This window comes from Trachemys scripta, chromosome 3 (genome assembly GCF_013100865.1).
Source record: "Trachemys scripta elegans isolate TJP31775 chromosome 3, CAS_Tse_1.0, whole genome shotgun sequence".
Lineage (NCBI taxonomy): Eukaryota > Metazoa > Chordata > Testudines > Emydidae > Trachemys > Trachemys scripta.
In genome coordinates this window covers 81,732,402-81,758,857 of record NC_048300.1, presented here as the reverse complement: position 1 = coordinate 81,758,857, position 26,456 = coordinate 81,732,402, and the positions used below count along the sequence as shown (strand labels likewise).

At 38.5% G+C, this 26,456-nt stretch overlaps 1 protein-coding gene across 2 annotated transcripts in view; it reads left to right on the top strand.

Moving 5' to 3' along the window:
- CEP43 (centrosomal protein 43) overlaps positions 1-26,456 on the top strand; it is a 55,720-nt gene that overhangs the window by 8,565 nt on the left and 20,699 nt on the right. Inside the window, exons 2-7 of one of the 2 annotated variants that reach the window (XM_034765232.1) lie at positions 3,427-3,480; positions 5,801-5,855; positions 6,790-6,878; positions 9,974-10,108; positions 13,174-13,254; positions 25,076-25,135. In XM_034765232.1, the coding sequence (XP_034621123.1) occupies positions 3,427-3,480; positions 5,801-5,855; positions 6,790-6,878; positions 9,974-10,108; positions 13,174-13,254; positions 25,076-25,135 (474 nt within the window). The remainder of the gene's footprint in view (positions 1-3,426; positions 3,481-5,800; positions 5,856-6,789; positions 6,879-9,973; positions 10,109-13,173; positions 13,255-25,075; positions 25,136-26,456) is intronic. The other variant, XM_034765233.1, reaches the window with a different exon arrangement.

Sequence of the window (26,456 nt, the reverse complement as noted above, 5' to 3'; positions counted from 1 at the left end):
CCATACTCTTTAAATCTGTAAGAATAATATTATAATTACTTAGTTGATTTCTTTAAAAAAAAAAAAAGTAGCTTGTAAAAAAGTTGACTGATTCACACGGGCTGTTTTCCCAACATTCCCAGAAAAAATCAAGCACTTCATGAACTATTACTGTCAAATGCGATTGTAAACATTGAACATTCCCACTGAAGGGAAATCTTTGCTGGGAATATTGTGTCCTGAGAAGCCTTCTACTAGAAAACTTTTATTATAGAAACTGCTGTGCCTGAAATATTGTCATTTCAACTTCTGTTGGGGGCAAAAACCCCAGTAATGTTCGGTCTTCTTAACTTGTGCTCAGAAAACATATATTGAGTAACACATCCCTGAGCGCTGCAAGTTTCAGCACTGTAAAGTGCCAGTGTAGACATTGCTCCAGTGGTGGGAGTTACTTCCTTCATGGAGGTGTTATCTATTTATTTATTTATTTATTTTAAAGCTCTCTCCCAGCGCTACACCGCTACTACACAAGCCGCGGTAAAGCGCTGCCATGGCAGCGCTTTAACATTGCCAGTGAAGATGTGCCCTTAGTGACAACCATACAACACAATTCTCATAACTTCATATGCATTAATTTTATACATCTATGGATCGAGAAATGACTTTCAGCAGATCATAACCTTTCCTCTGATACCTTACAAGCATGCTTTATGTGTAATATAATTATATACAGATGAGGAATATGGGGAGTTACAGGGTGCTCCCCCAAGGTACAGAATGTCATACCAAGTACGCTATATCCACTGCATCATACTTGTCCACATGTTCCTTGATCTCCTCAAAGAATTCAAATAGATTGGTGAGGCATGATTTCCCTCTACAAAAGCCATGTTAATTTTTCCCCAACAAATTATTTTCATCTACATGTTTGATCGTTCTGTTCTTTACTATAGTTTCAACCTGGTACTGAAATTATCTTGACTGATCTGTGATTGCCTCTGGAACCCCCGCTGCATGGAAAGCCTTTGGGTCCAAGTTTCCATGCAGCTTACAGACAGTTCCATTTTGTGATGGTACCTTTTAATTTCCGTTTAACTAGTTCTCTCATTTTGTGTAGGTCCCCTTTCTGAAGTTAAATGCTAGTATGATGTGCTTCTTTGGTATTTCTCCCCACCACTACTCCCACAAGGATGTTAAATTTAATTTTGATATGGCTGATATTACTGAGCGGTTCAGCTATATTCACCTCTTGGACCAGACACTGTGTTCCACTTAGGACTAAATCAAGAATTTCCTCTCCCCTTCTGGGTTCCAGGACCAGCTGCTCCAAGAAGGAGTCACTTATAGTATCTAGAAACTTTTATCTCTTCATCCCATCCTGAAGTGACATGTACTCAGGCAAGGTGGGGATAGTTGAAATCCCACATTATTATTGAGTTTTCTATTTTTATAGCCTTTCTAATCTGCCAAAGCATTTCACAGTCACCATCACCATCCTGGTCATGTGGTCAGTAGCATATCCCTACTGTTATACTCTTATTATTCAAGCATAGAATTTCCAGCCATAGAGATTCAGTGGTACAGTTTGATTTCATTTAAGATTTTGACTATATTTGACTCTGCTTTCTTTCACATGTAGTGCCACTCCTGCACCAGCATGACCTACTCTGTCATTCCTAAATATTTTGTATCCTTACCATGTCCAATTGATTATCCTAATTCCATCAACTTTCTGTGATGCCTATTATATCAATATCCTCATTTAATATCGGGCACTCAAGTTCACCCATCTTAGTATTTATACTTCTGCTGTTTGTATACAAACACTTAAGTTTGTCACTTTTTAGGTGTCTGCCATGGTCTGATGTAGTTGAATGGGACTCTTTTATTTGACTGTTTCTCTTCGATTCCTGTCTGTGCTTTATCAATTTCTAGCCTGTCCTCCTAACTAGAATATAGACTCCCCATTAATAGATGCTCCCCTAAGGGATGTCTCTGTCTGAACTGTGCGCTGCTCTACAGCTGTTTGCTTTCCCCCAGCCTTTATTTTAAAAACTTCTCTACAATTCTCTTTTTAATTTTATATGCCTGCAGTCTTGTTCTGTTTTGGTTTAGGTGGAGCCCATCTTTCCTGTATAGGCTCCTTTCCCAAAGGGTTCCCCAGTTTGTAATAAACCTAAACCCTCCTCCATACACTATTGTCTCATCCATGCACTGAGACCCTGCATGTCTGACTAACTGGCCCTGCACGTGGAACTGGAAGCATTTCAGAAAATGCTGTCATGCAGGTCCTGGACTTCAATCTCTTACCTACCAGCCAATATTTGGCCTCCACAACCTCTCTCCTACCTTTCCCTATGGTACCTACATGTACTATGACCACCAGCTCCTTCCAGCACCGCACATATCTACCTAGATAACTTGAGAGATTTGCAACCTTTGCACCCAGCAGGGAATTCACCATCTAAATGGATGAAGGTTCATTAAAGGTATGATTTTTTTTCAACAAACGCAAGGATAGAACAAAATGCTGTACTTTGGAATATTGTATGAGGGACGTAGGGAAACTCAAACATAAGGAAGTGTTCATGCAAGACTTAAATTTGAATGTTCAAGAAGAAAAATCGATGAATGAATGAAAATGAATAAAAAAAAAAAGCAATACTCATTTTACAGAGATCGTTTTATACCTTGAATACTGCTCAGATTCACGCGTTTAGATTCTGTTGCATGTCTCCTGACCAGACACTGCAGAAATATCCATACCTTACTATTAACATTTTCTTAAGCTTTGAGTATGTTGTTTGTGTACATTTCCTTGTCATAGAAATGTATATTAAATGTGGGCATTTCAAAGACATAAGGGACTTAAATGTCCAACTTGTATTCAAAATTAATAGGAATTAGGTGCCCAGTCCCCCGAAGCAGTGTTTATAAAAAAAAAAAAAAAAAAATCCCACCCTGACGATAGAAATGACCTAATAGGCCATGTACTATGGAACCTCAGAGTTACGAACAATAGCATTTTTCTTCTGCATAGTAAAGTTTAAAAGCTGTATTAAGTCAATGTTCAGTTTTAAACTTTTGAAAGAACAACCATAATATTTTGTTTAGAGTTACAAACCTTTTAGAGTTACGAACAACCTCCGTTCCCAAGGCGCTCATAACACTGCGGTTCTACTGTAGTTCACATTCCTATTCTTGTTTCTTCTCTTTGTTTTTTTAGATTGTGAAAACTTTTCTTTCCCAGCCCCAAGCCACGTTGCATATAGCTTTAGTTTAATATAATGACGACATTTAGGTGTATTACATTCAATACAAGTACCTCCGAAAGAAGCTGGGGTCAGTTTAAACAAATACCTTGCAGGCTACTTGTTGCTTCTTATATTCGAATTGTGGGGAGAAAATAGTGACTGCAAAAATAAGGTTTCTTTTTTAATTTGGTAGGCAGAACTACGAGCAGCTGTATTTTTGGCACTTGAAGAGCAAGAAAAAGTAGAGGTAAGGAGATAAAATAATGTAATTTCTACTTCAGCTTTCAGTAAATGCTTAATGCAATAAAAAGTACAAAAATACAAATAAAAAGTTCGTTTTTTTGTCACGTTGCAAAAAGTATGTTGATAATATTAAATTCTTACTGATTTCGGTGGTAACAGGATCAGGCTTTAAATATGACAACAGAAATACCAAAGATTTTACTCAAAATTTTCTAGTTTTTTAGATGTTTGGGTCACAACAGTGACACAAAGATTCACAGAAAAATATACACTGTCTCTTTTCTATTTTTTACTTTTTATAAGATCTGGTTAGATTCATAACATCTCATTTACAATTGGTTAGCTCTCTTGGGTAAATATTGATCTTGGCTAGTTTTCAAATAGCATGTTATCCAGTTGTCCAGAATGACTCTAAAGAGGAAAGGAAAGAGACAAGGTGAATGAGGTAATATGTTTTATTGGACCAGATTTTGTTGCTGGAAGAGACAAGCTTTTGAGCTTCACAGGTCCCTGAAGAAGAGCTCTTGTCTCTTCCACCAGCGGAAGTTAGTTCAATAAAAGGTACTAGCTCACCCACCTTATCTCTGTCACATCCTGGGACCAACACGGCTGCAACAACTCTACAAACATCCAAAAAAGATACTCCAGTCCATCAAGTGTGTTCATAAATTCTTTTAAAATGCTTCTTATTTACCCGATCAATATCATATCTGATCATAAGACTTCTGAAATGTAAAAGATGGAAATACTTTCAGAAAGTACATTATGAAAAATTAATTAATGCATGCAGTTGCCAAGAGTACTTCTGCATTTTTTAAAAAAGATTTTGAAGGAACTTTATCAGTTTACTCATGTATAAGCTTACATTTAAAATTAGAGCCTCTGAATTCTAAATATAAAGTTTTAAGAAAACATATTTCTCATTTGGAAATTTCTGTGCTTTTTGTGCTTCTGGTGACTCTGCAGCAATAGTTAACACAGACAAAGGCTGTCCCTGGACATGTACAGACATCATTATTAGACTGATTCATGAACAGTGATATTTTGGTATGCTGGTGATCTTGGTTTAGAATTTGGCATTATCGAAATTGTATAGTGATTTTTCAAACTAAAAACTGCATGTCAATTTCTCCTTGATTTTAAAATGTAAGTTAAATAGAACAGATCTAGTAGGAGAAATTAGCACTTAGACACTTGCAGGAAGGTATTGCAAAAAATAGAAAATAAAATTATTGTTTAGTAATCCCATGTTAACTAATAGTTTAGTCCATATTTTGCCTGAAGAATCTGCAAATTCTATTTTAAACAGAGCGAGTGCAAAATAGTAGGGCTGTCAAGCAATTTAAAAAACTAATCGCACAATTAATCATACTGTTAAACAACAATAGACGTTCGTATGCCCCTTCATGATATCTGGCACGGAGATAGCTTGCAATGCTGGTTACAAAAGTCCCATGCGAATGCCTGGTCTCACTTTCTGTTGACGTTGTAAATAGGAAGAGGGCAGCATTCTCTCCTGTAAATGTAAACAAACTTGTTTGTCTGAGTGATTGGCTGAATAAGAAATTGGGCTGAGTGCACTGTAGACTCTAAAGTTTTATTTTTTGTACATAATTCTACGTTTGTAAGTTCAACTTTCATGATAGAGATTGCACTACAGTACTTGTATGAGGTGAATTGAAAAATACTGTTTCTTTTGTTTATCACTTGTACGGTGCAAATATTTGTAATAAAAATAATATAAAGTGATCAGTGTACACTTTGTATTCTGTGTTGTAATTGAAATCAATATATTTGAAAATGTAGGAAAACATTCAAAAATATTTAATAGATTTCAATTGGTATTCTATTGTTTAACAGTGCGATTAAAACTGATTAATCACAATTTTTTTTTTGAGTTAATGGGGTGAGTTAACCGCAATTAAGCGACAGCCCTACAAAATAAAATTGGCAAACTTCTATTTTTCAGTACTTGTTTTGCTCAACTTGTAATTTTTTTAACTGTATGGAAAAACATAAAAATCTGTAACCTGCTGAGACTATTCCTACCTATGATAATGTTTCTGTAGCCAAACTATAATCCCCTGGGGGATTATAACAGAAATATCAAGACAGCCTTAATTATGGCTGCTAAATGTGCTGCTTTGCTAATTACTACTAGTACACTTAGTCTAAAAGTACATTTTATTTGGTAAAATAGATTATTTAAGCTGTTTATTATACTAGTGAGGCCTGTATGCCCAAAACTCTTAATGAGGTGTTAAATTTCTTTGCAGCACAGGGAAATCCTTATTAATTGTCCTTGATTTTTCATCTTTCAACAGAACAAAACACCCCTGGTAAATGAAAGCTTGAAAAAGTTTCTAAGTACAAAAGATGGTAAGCTTCCCTGTTCATTAACTTATACATTCCTCAGATATTGACAAATATTTTGAAGAAAATGAAGGTAAATCCATTTGCTCTTGTTTTTGCAATATGATCCTGATGTTGGTCATAAACGGATTTGCAGTAAAGATAGAAGCCAGTCCTGCTCCTATTAGATAAATATCAAAACTACCATTGCACATGCTGAAGTCAAGATTGAGTCCAGAGTTTTTAAAACTGATACACCGCTACCTTGATATAACGCCACTCGATATAACACGAATTTGGTTATAACGCGGTAAAGCAGTGCTTCGCGGTGGGCAGGGCTGCGCAGTCCGGTGGATCAAAGCAAGTTCAATATAATGCGGTTTCACCTATAACGCGGTAAGATTTTTTTGGCTCCCGAGGACAGCGTTATATCGAGATAGAGGTGTATTCTGTTGTTGCCATAGTTTCAGTTGAGAGGACTGATTTCTGTAGGTATTTGAATTAATTGTTGAGGAAATTTTTTCCCATTGTTTTGTCATTTGTTGATTTACAATAATTCAGTTGAGCCTTTTTAGCGCAGCAGAAACAGCAACCTGAAGCTGTAATACGAAAATAGATTGTAGAGCTACAGCATTAAAAGTGTGTGTGGGACAGACACCAAGATTAAGATGTCTTTGAGCTAGATTTTTATTTTATTTTTTTTATTTTATTTTTTTAAAAGATTAAATGGGGCATGAATTTCTGAAGGAGCTTTGAGTTTTGCTCCAGCAGTTTTGGTTTAATTTAAATGTCTTCCTTATTTGGACTGAGAATTAGGTAGTTTAATACCTAAACCAGACCTGCAGAATTATGGGTGGGACAGAGGAGACCAGATTAAGGACCTGATTTTTAAGAGATCCTCAATTTAAGAGCATTTAATTCTGTTTGATGTACCAATTTTTTTTTTCCTTTTTCTTTTTAGGTCGCTTGGTTGCTGGTCTTGTTGCAGAATTTCTTCAGTTTTTCAATCTTGACTTTACATTGGCTGTTTTTCAGCCTGAATCAAGCACAGTAAGGAAGATATTGTTTTTAATTATATGCTAACTTGATTGTTAGACTCTGAAATGAACAAATGCAGAAGCTTTATTGGATTTGGTTTTGGTCTATACCTGTCACTCAGATTTATATGCTAAATATCAGCTGTACATGCATCTCTACAGTAACCCAAGCCATAAACTGTCACAAGTACAGAAAAAGGATGCTTATGTAATTGAGGGGTGGGGGGGGATCCCGGAAGTGCTCGCCGTCAACGCCGGTACTCCTATGAATAATCAAAGTTGACTCTGTTAAAAGCATATGTGCTTCATCAATTCTTTTCTACCTCGGTCATTTTTAAATAAATTAGTTTTGTCTGTGGAGCTATCTGTGCTCATAATAGTCAGGGATTCTATTAATCAAATAGTGACATTCCTTTAGCCTGTGTGCCAAATTTCATGTCTCTATCAATGCAGCAATGCTGAATTGAGAGTAAAATAACTCACTGTATAATGCCAGAAAGTGGTTGTGCTGTAAGAGAAACTGGAGGAAAAACAAGTGATTGTATGCAAGTGAGCCAAAGAACACAATAGGCAACAAGGTTACCTGCTTGGGGTGTTGGCCTATAATTCTGTTACAAGAGGAGGAGACTAAAAATGGCTCGTTTTGTTTGTTTTATTTATTTATTAAAGTAGTACTATATTTAGTTATGTCTTCTAAACACTTTTTCAATTATAAAATATTTATATATGACCTGGATTATTTCTAATTGAAAATATTTTTCATCTCTTTTAAAACAAACGTTTATTCCTTCACAAAGTTTTTATTCTTATTGATCACTTTTCAGTTTCGTTTTCTAGAATCGTTGCTAAACTAGTTATTTAAGCTTGAATTTGAGCAAGAATTAATTTTTTTACATGTGAATGGAATATTGGTTTCATATCCATTTTAAAAAGTGGCTAGATATAAGATATTTGTTAATTCAATCTAGATAAACAGATAAAAACTGTATCTGAGGGGTAGCCGTGTTAGTCTGAATCTGTAAAAAGCAACAGAGGGTCCTGTGGCACCTTAGTCTTAAAGGTGTCACAGGACCCTCTGTTGCTTTTTACAGATAAAAACTGGTGATTCATATTAAATTCTAGTGGAAGGACTTTTGCCCTGTTTCACAGAAGAAAATTCAGAAAAATCTTCTCCCACTGACTTAATCCTAAAACCACCTAGACTCCCATGCTGTGCCAAATGTCCTCAGCTCCCTGTGTCTTCAGAATCAGCTCCGATTAAGAGGAGCTTGTATACTAGAGAAATGGCACTTCCTACTAACAGATTTCTCCCTCGATGTCTCTAGAGTCACATCTGCTGAGTTCAGAAGCCAAAAATGCTGTTACTACACTGCTTCTGTTAGCCCTACAGAACCAACATAGCTGAGAATGCAGGCTGAGTTTTCTTTGTTGTGTGTTATCAACAGTTTTTTTTTTTTTTAACTAAGATGCAATCAGTTCTACCTCTGCAAACTTAAGGAAGAGCATAGTTTGCTATTGATTAATGAAAAGAAAAAGACCCAGCTTGACTCTCAGGGTAGGTCTATATTTACCTCCGGGTCCGGCGGTAAGCAATCGATCTTCTGGGATTGATCTATCGCGTCTTGTCTAGACGCGATAGATCGATCCCGGAAGTGCTCGCCGTCAACGCCGGTACTCCTTCTCCGCGAGAGGAGTACGCGGAGTCGACGGGGGAGCCTGCCTGCCGCGTCTGGACCCGCGGTAAGTTCGAACTAAGGTACTTCGACTTCAGCTACATTATTCACGTAGCTGAAGTTGCATATCTTAGTTCGAAGTGGGGGGTTAGTGTGGACCAGGCCTCAAAATCCAAGTTGAGATTGGGGGACTGGCATTTTTGGGGTGTGGAAAAGGTGGGAATCTTTGTTTGTAAAATGAGCATATTTGATAAGGAGCTGTATTAAAATAAAATAAATATAGAATTCCACAATGGCACATTTACAGTCATTTTTCAGATTATAATCTCTTTTGAATTCTGTTTCTCTCTTAGTAACTTTCCATAATTTATTTACTGTATTTGCTATTGATTTTGTTTCCTCACAGCACACACTCTTATACGATCATAGAGTAAAGTAATACATTGTGTGCAGTTATTTCTGTATTAGTAGACCCCTAATTTAATGGGATTGAGTAATTCAGATGATTAGAAGGTTGTATAGATGTTTTCAGATCAAGTTTTTTGATTTGAGTAAAGCCAGGCCTTTATGGACTAAATGATTATATAGTTGTGATGGCTCATCAAGTTGCCTATGTGAAATATGTTGGCGATTTTAGTCTGTTTTGAATGAGATGATGTCTACATCACAAGTAAAATTTAGTGTTTGATTTCCCTGTATTTTTGAAGAGAGGGCTACAGCTCCCATTAAGTCACCTTAAGAATTTAAAAGAGGAAGGATGCTATTTGTAGGCATTCTGTACTCATGTTAGTGAAACTTGGACAAACCATACTATCACATTTTTGTGTCTCAGCTACATGTGTAAAAGTTGAATTTAGAGCTTACCTTTGTTCATTTTTTATTGAACTGATTTACAAGCTATTCTATAATCTTGTCGCTGATGTTGAGAAAAAAGGAATTTGGAAAAAAGATTAGGACAAATTTTCATCTGGGTCGTTAGTTAAAATCGGATTTTTTTGGACCCATAGAGGCTGGAAATTAAGGCTTTGATTCTGCATACTGCTCCACATAGGTGAAGCCATGTGCTTGCACAGTTCCATTGAAGTCACTGAAACCCTGCGTGGAGGCCGTGGTCCATTTGTGCTGAGCTTGTTGCAGAATCATTGGTTGAAGTATGGTATGACCCAGTTTTAAAAGGTAATAGACTAAAATAACTTCAATATAAAATTATTTTAATCTTAATTATGTGTTAAGTGACGTGGAATATTATTTGTTTTGGTTTGTAAGTTCTATAATGTGGTATAAAATAAAGTTGCTGTTTAGTGTCAGCTAGTCCTGATATGTACATGATTACAATTGGGAAATCTTGATTGGTTGGTCAAATTGTTGCTGTGCTAACTTCTAAAAGTTTACCACTTTCATTTGAGTTAAAGGTTATATGCTAACTTTTTTCCAGCTAAATGGGCTTGAAGGGCGAGAGAATTTAGCCCGAGATTTAGGAATTATAGAAGCCGAAGGTACTGTAGGTGGCCCCTTATTGTTGGAAGTGGTCAGAAGATGTCAGCAGAAAAAAGGTTCCAATAGTGGAGAAGTAAGTATTGTTAAAATGCATTACACCTTTTTTACAATTTACATTTTTAGGTAGTTTATAAACTGCTTATCTTCTCTTAGGGATGAACTGTTGGAATACTTTGTATGGAAATAATATCTTAAGAGAGAGTTTCCATCTTCAGGATTTTCATTCCTGGGTCTTAGCTTTTAGGGTATTTTGACCCTTGAGGGCAGTAGTAGATAGAATGGGCAAGCCCCCTACTGGTAATCATTTGCCATTTCTTGACACCTATAAATATCACCATCTAAATGTTCCAGACAGTTCCTTTGGTTGCAATTTCCATGATAAACCAGTACAAAATAAACACACAAGCAAGAATATACCTCAAATTAAAAAAAGACAACAAATCCATAAATATTTTCATTTCTGAGTGGAAGTGAGTGAGAGCCCTACGAGGCTGTATCTTCAGAGAAGACAAATTACATGTAAGTATTTTTATCTTTATTTAGCAAGATACCATCTGTGCAGAGTTCTCACTCTTGGGGAGTAAGTAGCTTGAGAGATGTCCCAAAAGAAGAAGAAAAATGGATAAAGCTGCAATGAGTAACAGCAAGGCCAATGCCAGCAGTGTGGATATTTCTTTTATTTTTCTTTTACTAATCTATGAATATATGGCTTGATCCTGCTCCATTGAACCCGGTGTGAGTTTTGCCATTGTCTTCAATAGGAGCAGGATCAGACCTATGAAGAGGCTTTTTAATCATCCAATATATAAACGATATTTTAATTTATAAGACGTGTCAGCAATTAGTGAGAAACTTTGTACAAAAAAAATCAGTGAACTGAGAATAAGGAACCATTCCAAAAGAAACTAATATTTTTAGGGGAGTGGAAATAAAAGGGCTACATGAGTTTGCTTGAGAAATCTTTTCCAAAGAAATGGAGAACAGAGAGTCTGAAACAGGATTCCATTCTGGAAGCTGTATCAAAGCAACAGTGCTTTGAAAATATGTGGTGAAGATCATGTTGTTGCTTTACAGATGTCTGCAGTGGAGACGCATCTGAAGCAGGCTGTGTCAGTAGCATATGCAGTTATAGCTCTTTCATTTCCTGATCTTTGAGGTTTTTAACTGTGCAAACTTAAAATTCTCAATGCTTTTTATGGTATATACACCTACAATACATGGCACTTAAATACTGTGCTCACTGGTGTATTGGATTATATGTAAGCACAGATGTCCATTTTACTGTAAACAGTAGCCCAAAAGAACAAAATAAAACACTAAATATTTTTAAAAACCTGCCTTCTATATATTACATTCTTATGAAGTGCAACTTTCGCATGGCCTCCAACCAAGAGAACAAAATCCTCTATCTTACCAAACTTCAACTTTAGGTCTATCTTAATTGAGTTACATTTGGTCAAAATTATGTTCTGCTTTTGAGATAACTCATTAAGCATTTATATTTGAATATATATTTAAGAAATACTGCTTCCTTTCCAAAACAGCTACAGCATTGCCAGTTCTAACTTCTCCCTCCTCCTTCGGGGCTAGATCTGATGGTAGCCAAGTGTAAGTTATAGGGAAGTTGTATAGGAATCTCTGCTCCTTTCTCTAGGCTCCCTGTGGCATCAGTTGCTGCTTCCTTTCTTACAGTTGGTTCATGTGAAACACTTCAGCATCACAACTGCCTTCCTAGTATCATCGCTCAATCAGAAACGAATTCAGCAGTCCCACAATCTGTGGGTTTCTATGTGTTTGTTGTCTGGAGAGACTCTTTGTTTAATTCATCTCTTGCAGCCTTTATTTTTAAAGTCAAGAAACATGTATACAAGCTGGTTTTTGTTAAAATAGGAAAATCTGAATATGTAAACTTAACCCTGTCACTAGCATAAACTAAAGATATTTTGGTCAAAGGTGTGAAAAAACACCCCCCTGACAGACAGTGTCCACAATGAAAAGCACCAATGTGGACAGTGCTTTGTCGGTGGGAGATGCTCTCCTGCCAACAAAGCTTTTGGGGGGTGGTTTTATTTTGTCGGAAGGAGAGCTCCCTTGCCAACAAGGAGTGGCTACACTGTGTACCTTACAGCCGCACCAGTATAGCGGCACCGCTGTGCTACTGTAAAGTACACAGTGTAGACATAGCCTTAGTTCTTTTTACATTTTTTTTTTCAAAATAGATGTAATTACTAGAATGTCTTTATAGAAAATGAGAACAGCTTTCCATTATGATTAGGAATGGAATGAGATTCTGTACAACTGCTAAATCAAAAATGTTCTCTATCTACTGTGCTTCATCATAAAGTGTTATGATAACAGCAGTTTAATATAATAAGAAAAATATTCAACATGTGTTAAGAAGATGCAATGATGAATTCTGATTTTTTGATCCTGATGCTATCAACAAGCAAACATTCAATGTGAGCTGTAGATTAATTTACTACTTGGTTTCTAATTTAGCTTCAGTCAAACACTTGTGACTGGTTAGTGTTTATGCAGTGTACTATGTGCAGTATAAAAGATATTACCTCACCCACCTTGTCTCTCTGGTTAGTGTTTAGTTAACTTTTGGCACATTCCTAGTTGTAACGAAAATCCGTACTATCTGTTAATCTGAAATATTGCTTTTCTGTTTAAACTGGTTGTATTTTTCATCAGAAATATTTCTAAAAGAAAACTGAAGCATTTGTATGACAAAATATTCACTGAGATGAATATAGTGAAGTTAGAGGGGATCTCCAAATTTAATGGGGTCTGCGCTGTAAGCAGAGAATGAAATCCAGGCAGTAGCATTTATTATCATTTCTGGTCAGGATAGTCATTGAAATGAAAGAATGTTTACCAGACTTTCAGAAGTAGTGCATTCAGCTCTTTCACTTACACCAAGAATGTGTTTAAATACGCACTAATAAATTAACCAGAAGAAAACTTAATTTGAAAATAGTTCTGGCTTAGAATTGCTAAAGTGGCTGCACAATGTCACAATTTGTATGTAGTCAAGGGCAAAGAGTTTTGCACCCTTCGTTGTCATCATTTGGCATTCTGACACAGTCTTATAGAATCTTAAGTATGTTGTTTCTTTGTGCAACTTTGGTTTAGGTAGCTCCAGTTCTGTCTGACATGCGTTCTTCACCAAAATCACCTGATGGAAGATCAATTACACATCCAATATCAAGTAAGGTAAGTTAGCTACATAAAAGGAAACGCTAAATAATGTAACATTTTTGGTTAAAGTGCATTAAAAAGAGGGTTTTTCTAATGTAAAAGACTATTATTGCAGAAATGCTGACTGATTCATTTAGCAGGAATCTTTTGGCCATCATACTCAGCTGGTTGAGACTCTGGTCTTTCTTTTCCAAACATTTTTGAAATATAGAAGAGCTGTGTAAATCCTTGTGTAGTGACAGTGGAAGTTGAAATATTGGTCATTGTCTTTAATTTATCAATAGTGCCTTAAATGGGAGATGAATAACCAAGCTCTTAAATAAATGGTCTTTGCTTGGTGCTAATCATCCATTTTTCAGACGTGAAACTGTATTCTTAAACTGAAGGTGCTCAGTCTGAAAGTATTTAGTTAGTTGCAATGTCTAAATGACTTTCTGCATATTGTTTTAATGTAAAATGTTGTGACGCTTGTCATAGGTTGTGTTGCAGCATGCTGTTAGATAAGCAGTACAAAAAATTTGGTGTTGTGGCAAATTATAGCCAGCTTGTGGGATTGTTCAGCACAAGGTGAGGGGCTAATTGTCACAACAAGTGATGATATCACATCATGAGATAAACACTGATGTGTTCAACTGTGTTAACGAAGTGACCCTGTGCAATTTCTATTCAAAACAAAAAAAGACTACTCTGGCAACTTGTGCTCATCCAGGGTTAGTCCACTTCACTTTCTCCTCAATAACAAGGTTTCCTTTTTTAATTTTTATTTTAGATGCGTAAAAACTGAAACTAGTTTTCTTGCTTCCCATTTTACTCCAGTTTTGGGGAATTGGAATGTGGATGTGGAGTACATGAAGTGGTGTATTCCAGCAGTAGTTTCAAAGTCATACTGTTTCCTTTTTCCCTCTGATATATGTATCAGCAGTTCTGAATGACACATCACATACAGCTTAGTCTCTAACCCTCCTCTTGCTTCCCAAAAATACTTTAGAATAGAGAACAACAAAAACTTGATTCATTTTTTTGTATGTAAAAATAAAAACTAAATTTTAAAAAGGAAATTCTTGTGATGAAGGAAGGGGAGTCCAATTGCTGAAATTATATATAAACTAGGATAGAATGGTACAGCTTATGGAGGAGGGGACCGAAAAACTCACATGGTAGAAGCTGCTTAATTGGAACACCCTGGTGAATTCCCATCATCTTGATTTAACAGCTGTTTCATTTAAATAGTTTCCCCAAACATTACTTAAGATTATCACCATATGTTTCTGCAACTTGAATCACTTAACTGATGCTTGGTTATATACTAGCTATATTTTTACTGCATAGATCTTACTTTAAAATTAGTAATTTATTTCAATTATCAAAACATTAAAATTGGTCAAAAACTATACATCACTGAATGTTTTCTGGCTGTCACTATGTTGAACAGAGCAAAAGTGTACTGATGAATTTTAACTTTCATTAACATCTGTATCTGTATTAGGCCAGAAGTCATCCTAGCAAAGTACCTTTGAGCAAGTACACTTCTTTTAAAGCAACAACATACTTATTCAGTTTAATAGGGAAAACTTGTTTTCAGAACTCATTCCACTAAAGTAATTATTCACATCTTATATAAATGGCTTCAGCTGCCACTCAAATTTTAAAAAAAACAAGTATATCTGAATAAAGCACATTACAACTGAAGGCATGTTACAAAATTTTTTAAAAAGTTTGAAATGTCAGAGTGCATAGCAAGAAAATAATCAAGAAAACTAGTAATGAGTGGCTGCTTTGGAATTTTTCATTCATTTCTTTTGTTGAAGAGAGTGGAAATTATAGAAGAGCATTAGGAAAGTCTTTGCTTATTGGAAGTGCCAGTTTGTCTTGTAATGCATTGTAGCCTAGTAAACAAAATAAGTCTGATCAATGCCATCTCAGCTTATCATTGCTTTTTAACCAGCTATCAAATACAGTTTCTTAATCCTGTTCTTTAAGTATTTTGTGCACTTGTGCGTGTCAGTTAGGTAACCTTTGTTCAATGTTTGGTGTTCAAACCCCCAGAAAAGGAAAGTAGAAGAAATATTCATAATTGCAAATAACAGTTTTAACTCTGAAAGCTAACATACGTATTAAAGATTGGCATTTTTAATAGACTTGAGAAGTAGTACAGTGATCATTACAAATAAAATGTACGAAGTGTTTTCATACAGTAAAGTATAATACCCTTTAAACATATATTTAAAAAAAACTTATTAAAACGGACAAGAAAAAGTGTTAAGATCCCTTAAGACAGGGAGGATTTCATTCTGACACATCAGTGTATGTGCCTCAGTCGCTTCCGGATTACATTTACTTAAACAGGTTATAGTTAGAAAGTGGGGAAAAAAATGAAAAGAGCCAGGGGAGATGGTTGATATTGAGCACTTGTATAGAGCTTCACATTCAAAGGACTGAGCAAATACTAATCCTAACAACAATCTCGTGGCATAGGCGAGCCCCATTTTATACAATTATCTACATGCAATTTATATAAGGTTGGAGTTTTTACCAGATATGTGACCCTACTGAGGCCAGAATCTTGTCTCCGGTTATTCTTGCTCAGAAGTTTTAGAATCTACTTAAGACATTACCAAGCATTTATTGATCAAATATATCCATTTTGGTCATTCTAAAAGGAAATTCAGGGGAGTATAGTTGTTCATACAAGATCCTTAATCTCATACTGATGGCCAGGACACCCTGAAATCAAGCTATATGCCAGTCCAGGGTAACTGCTTCTTAGAGAGCAAACAAGCAAATAATCAGTTGCTTTTGGTGCTGGCATTGCCTTGACAGTATAATTGGCTTTCCTGTTTCCTGAATGTCTACAAACTCCCTTTTAGTAAATGAGTGCAATACTTTGACATACTGAACATATAGTGTTGAGTTGTTCCCTGAAAATAGGCATATAAATGACAAAATTATCTGGAAAATCAGTCATTCTTACAGAGCTTTTGTGCAGTTTGTGTGCAGTGGATTCTTCTGCTGGTTCTTGATTTAGAAATCATCTTTTGTGTCTAATTACCTACTGTGCTTTTTATGATACCAGGCCCACTTGGTATACTTCCAAGGGTTCTGAAGGAGCTTAAGTATGAAGTGTTGTATGTAGCAAAACTGTGCGATCTCTCATTAAAAACAGATACTGTACCAGAGGATTGGAGGATAGCAAACGTGCCTATGTTAAAAGACTCAATGGATGATTTGTGGAATTACAGAGCAGTAAACCATATATCTGTACCTGCTAAATAGGGTAAAATTTATAATTAAAAATAGAATAATAAAACACCTGGAAGATCATATTATGTTAGGATCTAACTAGCATGGTGTCTGCATAGGAAAATAGTATCTCACTGATCTACTAGAATTCTGCAACATGTCAAAGTAGTGGATAAAGTTGACATAATTTATTTAGACTTTCAAAGGGCCTATGACAAGATGAGAAATGAAATAATGGGATGAGAGGCAAAGTATTGGATCATAACCTGGCTAAGAGGAAAAATAAAAGGAAAAATTTACTCATAGCAAAAGGTTGACAGGAGGATGTCTCAAGGTTACATGTCATATCCAATGTTTAATACATTTATAATCTGGAAAAGGGGTGAGCAGGGAGATATCTAAATTTAGATATAAGACACAGTTCTTTGAGTGATTGCACGTCAATTCCACTTCAGAGAGGGGAATGGGGGGGGGGTGCAGTTGTCAGAGATTTTTTCCGTCAGTGGTACCCGTTTGGATGGCACGTGTGCCCTTTGCTGCATGTGCCACCTTGCAAAGATATAAAGGGTAGAGCTGCTGCCTACCCCCCTCAGTTCCTTCTTACGGCCTTTGACAGTTGTTGGAAAGTGTGGTTTTGCTATTGCAGGTTTTTTCCGATGTTTATATGGTTGTTACTCGTTTTAGTAATTTCAGTAGTTGAAACTGTTTACGGAAATAAGTTTTCTTTTGAAGTGTTCGTAAATATTTTGGTTCCCATTGTTGGGTTATGCCTTGGTTTCTGGGTTTCAAGCCCTGCTTTCCTTCAAGAAACTGATGCCAGCGAGTGACCTGCAGTCCAATTGCCTGAAGTGTCTTGGGGAATCTCACATCAGGGACTGTTTTCAAATTTGCAGGGACTTTAATCCAAGAACCAAGACAGACAGGGAGCCAGACTTAAGTTTCTTCTCACGGAGATGGCTTTGTGTCCACCCTCAGAGTGTTCCCACTCAGGGCGGGTACCGAGTGCATCCGTGTCAATCAGGAGTGCTCTGCCTCCCAAGTTCTGAGGAAGAGCGACCACAAGATGGTATGTAAGGGCTCAGTATCTGGGAGAGCTAGGTACAAGGACAACAGAGTGCACTTGAGGCCAAAGTGCACTCCGAGACAGTCATCTGCTCAGCAGGGACTATCAGCATCGGCACCTCTGAGGTGGCTTCATCTGGTTCAGTGGTACAGGAGACTATCCCAGTACTGTCTACTCCGGAAGCTTATGCGGCAGCATGGGACCTACTGAGTGTCTCAGGGTCAGCTTTGCTAACAAACCAGGAGTCTTTTTGACCAGTACCAGCACCTACTGTAACTGTATCAGCCCAGCAGATGGTACCGTCCATGCCTCCAGTCTTCTGCCTGCCTCTTTGCATGCTTCTACTGTCCAAAGAGTAGCTGGCCATGATCTTACCATTACTGCTGTCTCCGGGCTCCCAACATTAATCCCCAGCACCAATGGGAATAGCCCCCTTCTAAGAGGCTGATTTATCTTCGGACTCTGAGGTTGTCTCTTTGTCGCAGCCACACCAGGAACAACTCCGTTCCTCTTCCACCACCTACCATCCTTGGTATCCCCTGGAGGATCTGTCTTGGCCTTCAAGAGAAGACCCATGGCCAGGAGGAAATTGGGCTTCAGAGCCTTATCAGTGGCCTTTTTGGGAGGATTGTTTCATGCCCTTCCTGCTCTTCTTTTCATTGAGTGGGCACCAAGATTTACCATACCAATTGCAGCGGGAGACCACTCCTGTTACTAGGCTCAGTGCCAAGAGGGAGGAAGTTGCTCCAGTAGATCTTGCTTTAAAGCAGTCAGTGGAGGCTCTAGTGAAGCCGCCTTTGGCTTCCTCCTCTTCATCACCCAATGAAGAAGTTGTGTTGGAAGGTTCCTCAACTCCCACTGAGGATTACAAGGCTCATTAGGACCTGTGTAAGAGGGTGGCTGCTGCCCTGTATATCCAGGTGGAAGAGGTTGAAGAAAGGTCTCACAGGCTGGTTGACAACTTAGCTTATGTGAGACTATCTAAAGCAGTGGTTCTCAACCGGGTGTATGCAGAGGTCTTCCAGAGGGTACATCAACTCATCTAGATATTTTCCTAGTTTTACAACAGGCTACATATAAAAAGGACTTGCAAAGTCAGTACAAACTAAAATGTCATACAATGACTTGTTTATACCACTCTATATATTAAATACTGAAATGTAAGTACAATATTTATATTCCAATTGATTTATTTTATAATTGGTATGGTAAAAATGAGAAAGGAAGCAATTTTTCAGTAATAGTGTGCTGTGATACTTTTTTTTTTTATTTTTTTGTCTGGTTTTGTAAGCAAGTAGCTTTTAAATGAGTTTAAACTTGGGGGTACACAACACCAATCAGACTCCTGAAAGGGTATAGTAGTCTGGAAAAGTTGCGAGCCACTGATCTGGACTGGTGGTCCCAATTAATGAAGTGAACTTGAAGCACAGCAAGGTACTGTGTCAGATTCTCTCTCTCTCTCTCTCTCCCCCTTACCCCCAGCAAAAAGGGCCAAGTGCAAATATTTTGTCCCTTTTCAGGGGGTTGAGTATTTTTACACCCACCCCTCTCTGGGGTCATTGGTGGTCTCAGCTGCCAATGAGAGAGAACGCCAGGGTCAGCAGGCATTTACCCCAGTAGGAAAGGATGCACAGAAGCAGGATCTCTTTGGCAGAAAACTTTATTAGACAGTGGGCCTACAGTTTAGGATTGCTAACCAGCAGACTTTGCAGGGATATTATGACTTTAGCGTCTGAGACAATATATTAAAATTTAAAGACAAATTGCTAGAGGATGCAAGGCGGGGATTTCTCGTCATGTTGGATATGGTTTAATTAATGGCCAAAACTTCCCTTCAGATGTGTTTGGACTCTGCAGCTAGAGCCGTGGCATTGGCCATTACAAATCACAGCTGCTCATGGCTTTAGTCATCTGGTCTTCCTCAAGATGTCTGACAGACCATAGGGAACCTGCCCTTTGATGTGTTATTGCTCTTCTCTGAGCAGAGAGATGACAAGCTGCATAGCCTAAAGAACTCACGGGAGATGGACAAATCTTTGGGTATACACCTTCACCAAAGAGGAAGCAATTCTTCTATCAGCAGCCTCACTGTTTTCCTGCTTTCACATCTTGTCACCAAGACCGAGCCAGGAAAAAAGGCTGCAGTTATAGGAGAAGACCCTTCCCTCCTTCTTCAGCAACGACTCCTAGTTCATCCAGACAAAGTAGGAGTTGTAAGCAAACATTTTGATGTTTGTCAAGGACAGCCTACCAGTTTCCAGAGTGCCAGCCTCTCCTATCCCACTGTTTGCCAACCAGCTATCCCACTTCCTAAGTCTTAGTCCCACTAGAGACCAGTAGGTCTTAAGCAAAGTGGACTTGGGATACACCCTTCATCTTCTTTCTAGCTCCCCTTCCCCATCCCTTTTCAGGGACCACTCCCATGAGGAGGTCCTCCTTCAGGAGGTGCAAGCTCTTCCTTATTGGGGGCCATAGAGGAAATTCCTCAGTTATACAGAAGGAAGGTTGTTGTTGTTTTTTTTATTCCCACTATTTCCTGATCCTGAAAGCAAAGGGAGTTCTCAGACCCATATGAGAATTTTCATGGTCACACTGGTTTCCATTATTCCCTCTCTGGAGTTCTATTCATTGAACTTTTTGAAACTTTGCACTTTTAGAGAGAGGTAAGGGATTGACTCTGTGTACACAAATTTGCAGAGTGACAATAGGGTTGAGGACTGTTATTTTTCACCTATATATATTTATTTATTTTATTTATTTAAAAACATTTTTGCTGTTATCTCTGGAGAGACAAATCCACAGTTTGAGAACTGCAAAACTAAGCATCTTTGATGGTATCTTCTACACTGAGCCCCATTGGGTAGATAGAAAGATTAACCTAAATAATCTATACAGAAGCCTCTGGAACCCCATAAGATTGGGTCCCTGTAGTGGGGTGAACGCCCGCTCCAGCCCTGAAGGGGTTGGAAAAGCCCTGCAGAGGGCTGGGGCTGTGTAAAGGGGCAAAACCCCGGCTGATTGGGGAAGTGGCTGCAGCTGAGGCCACGCCCCAAACTGAGGAACTCAGCCTTATAAGAAGACCAGGGTAGCCAGAAGCTGAGGAGTCTCCCTCTGACAGGAGAGAGAGACAGGCCTGGCTGCAGGGAGCTCACCTGGGGACCTAGAGTAAGGCAGGGCTGGGGAAAGGCCTTGGGGGCTGGGAAGCCCTAGGCCAGCAACTCCCCAGGCTGCAGGGCCTGGACCTATGCCAAATAAGTACTGGGGTTGCATAGGGGCAGCCTGAGGGTAGGTAAAGACAGCCAGTCCAAAACCCCTTGTTGCCGGTGATGATTGCCCACCCCAGGGTGCAGGGGCTAGATGGTGACTGGCAGTAGCCACGACTGAGGCGACATTGGGATAAGGGGTGGGTGTTCCCCTGGGTGGGGAGACCCAGAGAGAGAGGGGTATTGCCAGGGGGGCAGCACCCAAGCCGAGGGACACTGGGCCAACGACAGGCGGGACACCTGGCCTGCAGAGGGCGCTCCGGATGCTGGGTGAGCTAATTCCCGAGACGACCAGCAGGAGGCACCGCAGGGGTGAGACCACGCCTGATTACAATCCCTAATCCATGAACTATTGGAACTCATTTACAAAACTTTTCTTAAACATTACATGAATATACTATAGAATTTATAATCCCTATTCCATGATGAGATATCTTTGAGCTATAATGTATCTTAATTAAAACTATCTTTTAGATTGCTTTTTCAGGAAAAAACCTTTTTATCAAGAAAATCCAATTTAAATTAAAAAAATCAGATTATTTTTTTATTAAAAAAAAATCATTGATTTTTATCCACCCTGTGTGCAACACATCTTGAAGAAAAACAGTTTCAGAGGAGGTTAGTAACCATTTCTTATTTAGGTTAGTAAAGTCCAGAGACGAGACTGAGGAACTTCAAAGGTATCTAATCAAGTTAGGTGAGAGGGCAATATAGATGTGTTTATTGAACTTAATTTGCTTATTAATGTACATATGAGGGGGAAATGACAGCTAAGAGAGGGACAGGATAATACACAAATATTTGAAAATTGTAAGCATCAAGGATAAGAATTTTTAGGAAAGTATACTGCAATAAGGATAAGAAAAAGTAAGCATTCTGAGAGAAACTTTCTACAGTTAAGTCTATTATAATGTGAAATAATTTCCAAAGGGAAATGGTAGAAATGCCCTCTCTTGGAATACTTAAAATGGAACAGAACAAAGCTGTAGTAAACTGACAGTAGGGAATCATTCTGCATTATCAGAAATGTAATAGATAGAGAAATGCTGTATGTCTTTTCTATCTTCTGTGGAAAATTTTGTTTTGTACACATAAAGTGATTGCTTTGATAGCAATCTTTACATAAGAAACATCAGAATAACCATACTGGTCAGACCAATGGTCCATCTAGCCTATCTTCTGACAGTGGCTGATGCCAGATGCTTCAGAGGGAGTGAACAAAACGGGGCAATTTATCAAGTGAACCGTCCCTTGTCGTCCAGTCCCAGCTTCTGTCAGTCAGAGGTTTAGGAACATCCAGAGCATGGGGTTGCATCCCTGACTATCCTGACTAATAGCCATTGATACCTATCCTCCATCAACTTATCTAATTCGTTTTTGAACCCAGTTATACTTTTGGCCTTCACAACATCCCCTGACAATGAGTTCCACAGGTTGACTGTGTGTTGTGTAAAGTAGTACTTTCTTTTGTTTGTTTTAAATATGCTATCGATTAATTTCATTGGGTGACCCTTGGTAATGTGTTATGTGAAGGGGTAAATAACAATTCACTTTCTTCATACCATTCATGTTTTTACAGACCTTTATCATTCTTCCCCCTCCCCCGCCCCCAGTCGTTTCTTTTCTAAAATGAACAGTCCCAGTCTCTTTAATCTCTCCTCATATTAAAGCTGTTCCATGCTCCCAATTGTTTTTGTTGCCCTTCTCTGTACTTTTTCCAATTCTAATATTTATTTATATTTTTGAGATGGGGCATGCAGTATTCAAGGTGTGGCCATACCATGGATTTATATAGTGGGAAAGGAATAGATAATATCCTAATGCCAATAGTTCCTAACATTGTTAGCTTTTTTGACTGCCATTGCTCTTTTGAGCAGATGTTTTCAGAAAACTATCCACAGTGACGTCAATTTCTTTCTTGAGTGGTAACAGCTAATTTAGTCCCTAAAATTCTGTATGTATAGTTGGGATTGTGTCTTCCAATGTATATAACTTTGCATTAATCCCCATTGAATTTCATCTGCCATTTTGTTGCCCAGCCACCAGTTTTATTAGATCCCTTTGTAACTTTTCAGTCAGCTTTGGATATAACTATCTTGAGTAATTTAGTTTCTTCTGCAAACTTTGCCACCTCACTGTTTACCCCTTTTCCAGATCATTTATGAATATGTTGAACAGTACTGGTCCCAGTACAGATCCCTGGGGGACACTGCTATTTATCTCTCTCCATTGTGAATACTGACCATTAATTCCTACCCTTTGTTTCCTGTCTTTTAAGCAGTTACCGATCCATGGGAGGACCTTTCCTCTTATCCCATTATTGCCTATTTTGTTTAAGAGCTTTTGCTGTGGGACCTTGTGAAAGGCTTTTTGAAAGTTCAGATATGCCTTATCCACTAGATCACCCTTATCCACATGCTTTTTGACCCCCTCAAAGAATTCTAATAGATGGGCAAGGCATGATTTCCCTTTACAAAAGCCACGTTGACTCTTCCGCAGCATATCTATGGCCTTAGCTACACTTGCAAGTTAGAGCACATTAAATCAGCCCCAGGCACCATAACTCCTGAAGTGTCCACACTGGCAAGGCACTTAGAGCACCTGGACTCTACAGCTGGAGCGTTCCTGGTAATCCACCTCCACGAGAAGCATAGAGCTTGCTGTGCCTGGGCTGGAGCGCCGGGTTGTCAGTGTGGACGACGTGTTGCATTACTGCACTGTGATTGGCCTCTGGAAACATCCCATAATCCCCTGAAGTCAAGTGGCAACTCTGGTCATTGTTTTGAACTTGGCTGCAGGCATACGTATATCCCCTTTCAAAGATCCGTTTCTAACAGCCCGCATGCTTATCTGCTCTGACACACACACAGAGAGAGACACACACAGAGAGAGAGAGAGAGAGACACACACACACACACAGGGGTGGGGGTTGATGTTGGGTTTCCCCCTTCCCCCTGCCGCTGTCTGAACTTACAAGATAGCATGCTAACACACTCTACCCCCCCAAAACACAGTCTCTCCCTCCATACAAACACAACACGCTCCCTGTCACACTCTCCACCCCCTCATTTGAAAAACAGCTGGCAATCTAGTAGGATGCCCATGGAACAATGGGATTGGGAAACCTGCATCATGTGACACTGTGCCTACCCCATTAGGCATTGCAAACCCTTTCCAAAGCACGCTGCAGCCACTTGCACACTGGGATAGCTACCACAATGCACTGCTCTATGTGGCATTGCAAGAGCTGTTAATGTGGACATGCTCCACAGTCACAAAGAGCACAGTGTGAACACATAGCAGCGCTTTCCCTGAGGCTGTCTCTGAGGGCTGGTTTTACACCCGGTGTTCTAGAGCTGCAAGTAGAGACGTAGGCTATGTATCTGATAAATCTGTTTGTTACTATAGTTTCAACCAGTTTGTCTGAAGTTAGACTGACTGGCCTGTAATTGCCAGGATCGTCTCAGGAGCCTTTTTTTTTTTTTTTTTTTTTTTTTTTACAATTCGGTTTTATATTAGCTATTTGCCAGACATCTGGTTTGGAAGCTGATGTAAGTGATAGGTTACATACCAGAATTAGTAGTTCTGCAATTTCATATTTGAGTTCCTTCAGAACTCTTGGGTGAATACCATTTGATCCTGGTGACTTAATAAATTGAATCGTATTAATTTGTTCCAAAATCTCCTCTATTGACACTTCAATCTGGGACGGATCCTCATATTTGTCACCTAAAAAGAATGGCTGTGGTGTGGGAATCTTCCCCCACATCCTCTGCAGTGAAGATGGATGCAAAAACTCATTTAGTTTCTCCACAACAGCCTTATCTTCCTTGACTGCTGCTTTTAGAGTATCCTCTTTAATAAATCCTTCCCTAAGGGATGTATCTGTCCAAACCAAGTGCTCCTCCATATCTGTTGGCTTTCCCTCAATTCTTAGTTTAAAAACGCTTCTATTACAGGCTTCTCTGGGGAGTTCCTCATGAAATTTGTTCATATAGAAACAGATGTTAGTCAGTGTCCATTATTTTAATTGCCAGACAGTTACCTCTTCCAGATGAGGATAGGTTGTTAATGTGCTCATGAAAATTTCCATATGGCCACAGAGAGAACATCTCTGAAGATGGGAAAATTTAGTTGCAATGATTTACTGCTTAAAAAAACTTGCTATATATAAATTCAGATTAGAGTGGTTTAAACTACTCATGGTTTTTTGTTTTTTGTTTTTTGTTTTTTTTTCCATTTCTTTGTGCTATTATTATTTTATGCTTAGATACCAAGGTTTAAAGGACATCGTAAACTGAAAAAGTGCTTGGACAAGGCTGGTGAGCAGGTAAAATGCATGAGAGGAGAAGATGCTGGCAGGTGCTTTTAGTCTTCCTTTAGGAAAAAACAGATTATACTAAAAAATAAAATAAACTGACAATGCAAACACTAAAGTTTATTGTAATTTAGCTATTAATATAATGTAAAGGTATAGAAATGCCTCTCTAAGGCACCATACTTAGAATATTGTACACATAAAAAGCTTACTACATAAATCATATTAACAAATGATGAAAAATTAAGCTTTCTGTTGGGCACTTCATTGTTAACTAATGCTGTTGAAGGGTGGAGGGAACGACAACCGCATGAGTTTAAGTGTAGAATGTCTTCAAGTGTGAATTTTTTGGGGCTTTTTTCATAATGTTGCATTAATTTGGCATACCCTCCCAAAACTAATCTGTGAAGCCATTAACCTTCTCCTTCACAACCCTCCTTAAGATCCATTTTTACCTTGTTGTCTACAAGACATCACCAGATGATAATGAGTAGATAAAGCTAGTGGGGATAAATTATATTTAATTGTAAAATAAATCCTTAAAAAAATTATTTGGAACCATTATGTACGTGCTTTTACTTCTGTCATGCTTACTCATCTCCCTTTCCTCTTGTTGCATATTGCATTTGTTTCTTGTCTTTAAATGATAATCGGATTCTGCTACCCTTATTTATGTTTAGTACTTTACTTTGCATTCTCCCATTAAAACTCGGAGTGATTGTAGGTTAAAGTACCACTCAGTCTTGATAAGAGAAGTGGGATCTTACTGTATAAGGATGGTATAAATCAGGACAATAACAAATACTTACTGTTGTCAGAGGCTACCGGTGTGGTGCTTCTGCTTTCTCCTGTTGATATCACTCGGCTGCGTGCGTGTGTTCCCTCTGTGTGTTGCCCCAGCTCTGCGCAGATAGCTGACACAGCAGACCCGACGAGAACCCCCAATGACCACAGAGCCTAGTAAGGTACAAAGGCACCTTGGCCAGGTTTATTGCGATCTCGGACACAATTGCAGTTCCCCGTAGATTACTTAGTCTAACGGGCATACTACTAATACATGCCTCTTGGCAAGGACCCGGCTCAGTGGCGGAACTTTCCACTGCCCCGTGGCCGGACAAAGATATCCACTCAGGGATGCATTCTTATACAGATACAAACAAGTTACACATCAGTCCTGACGTATTGAGGTTCAACCCCTCTACGTAGCAAGGTACAACCCCTCTACGCAGTAAGGTGCCGCCTCGCACCTTGTACCTGTTGGTTCGATCAAAACAACTCTATCCATCATTTTACCCTTTTGCCCCTGTCATTGGGATGGGTCGGTCTGTTCCCT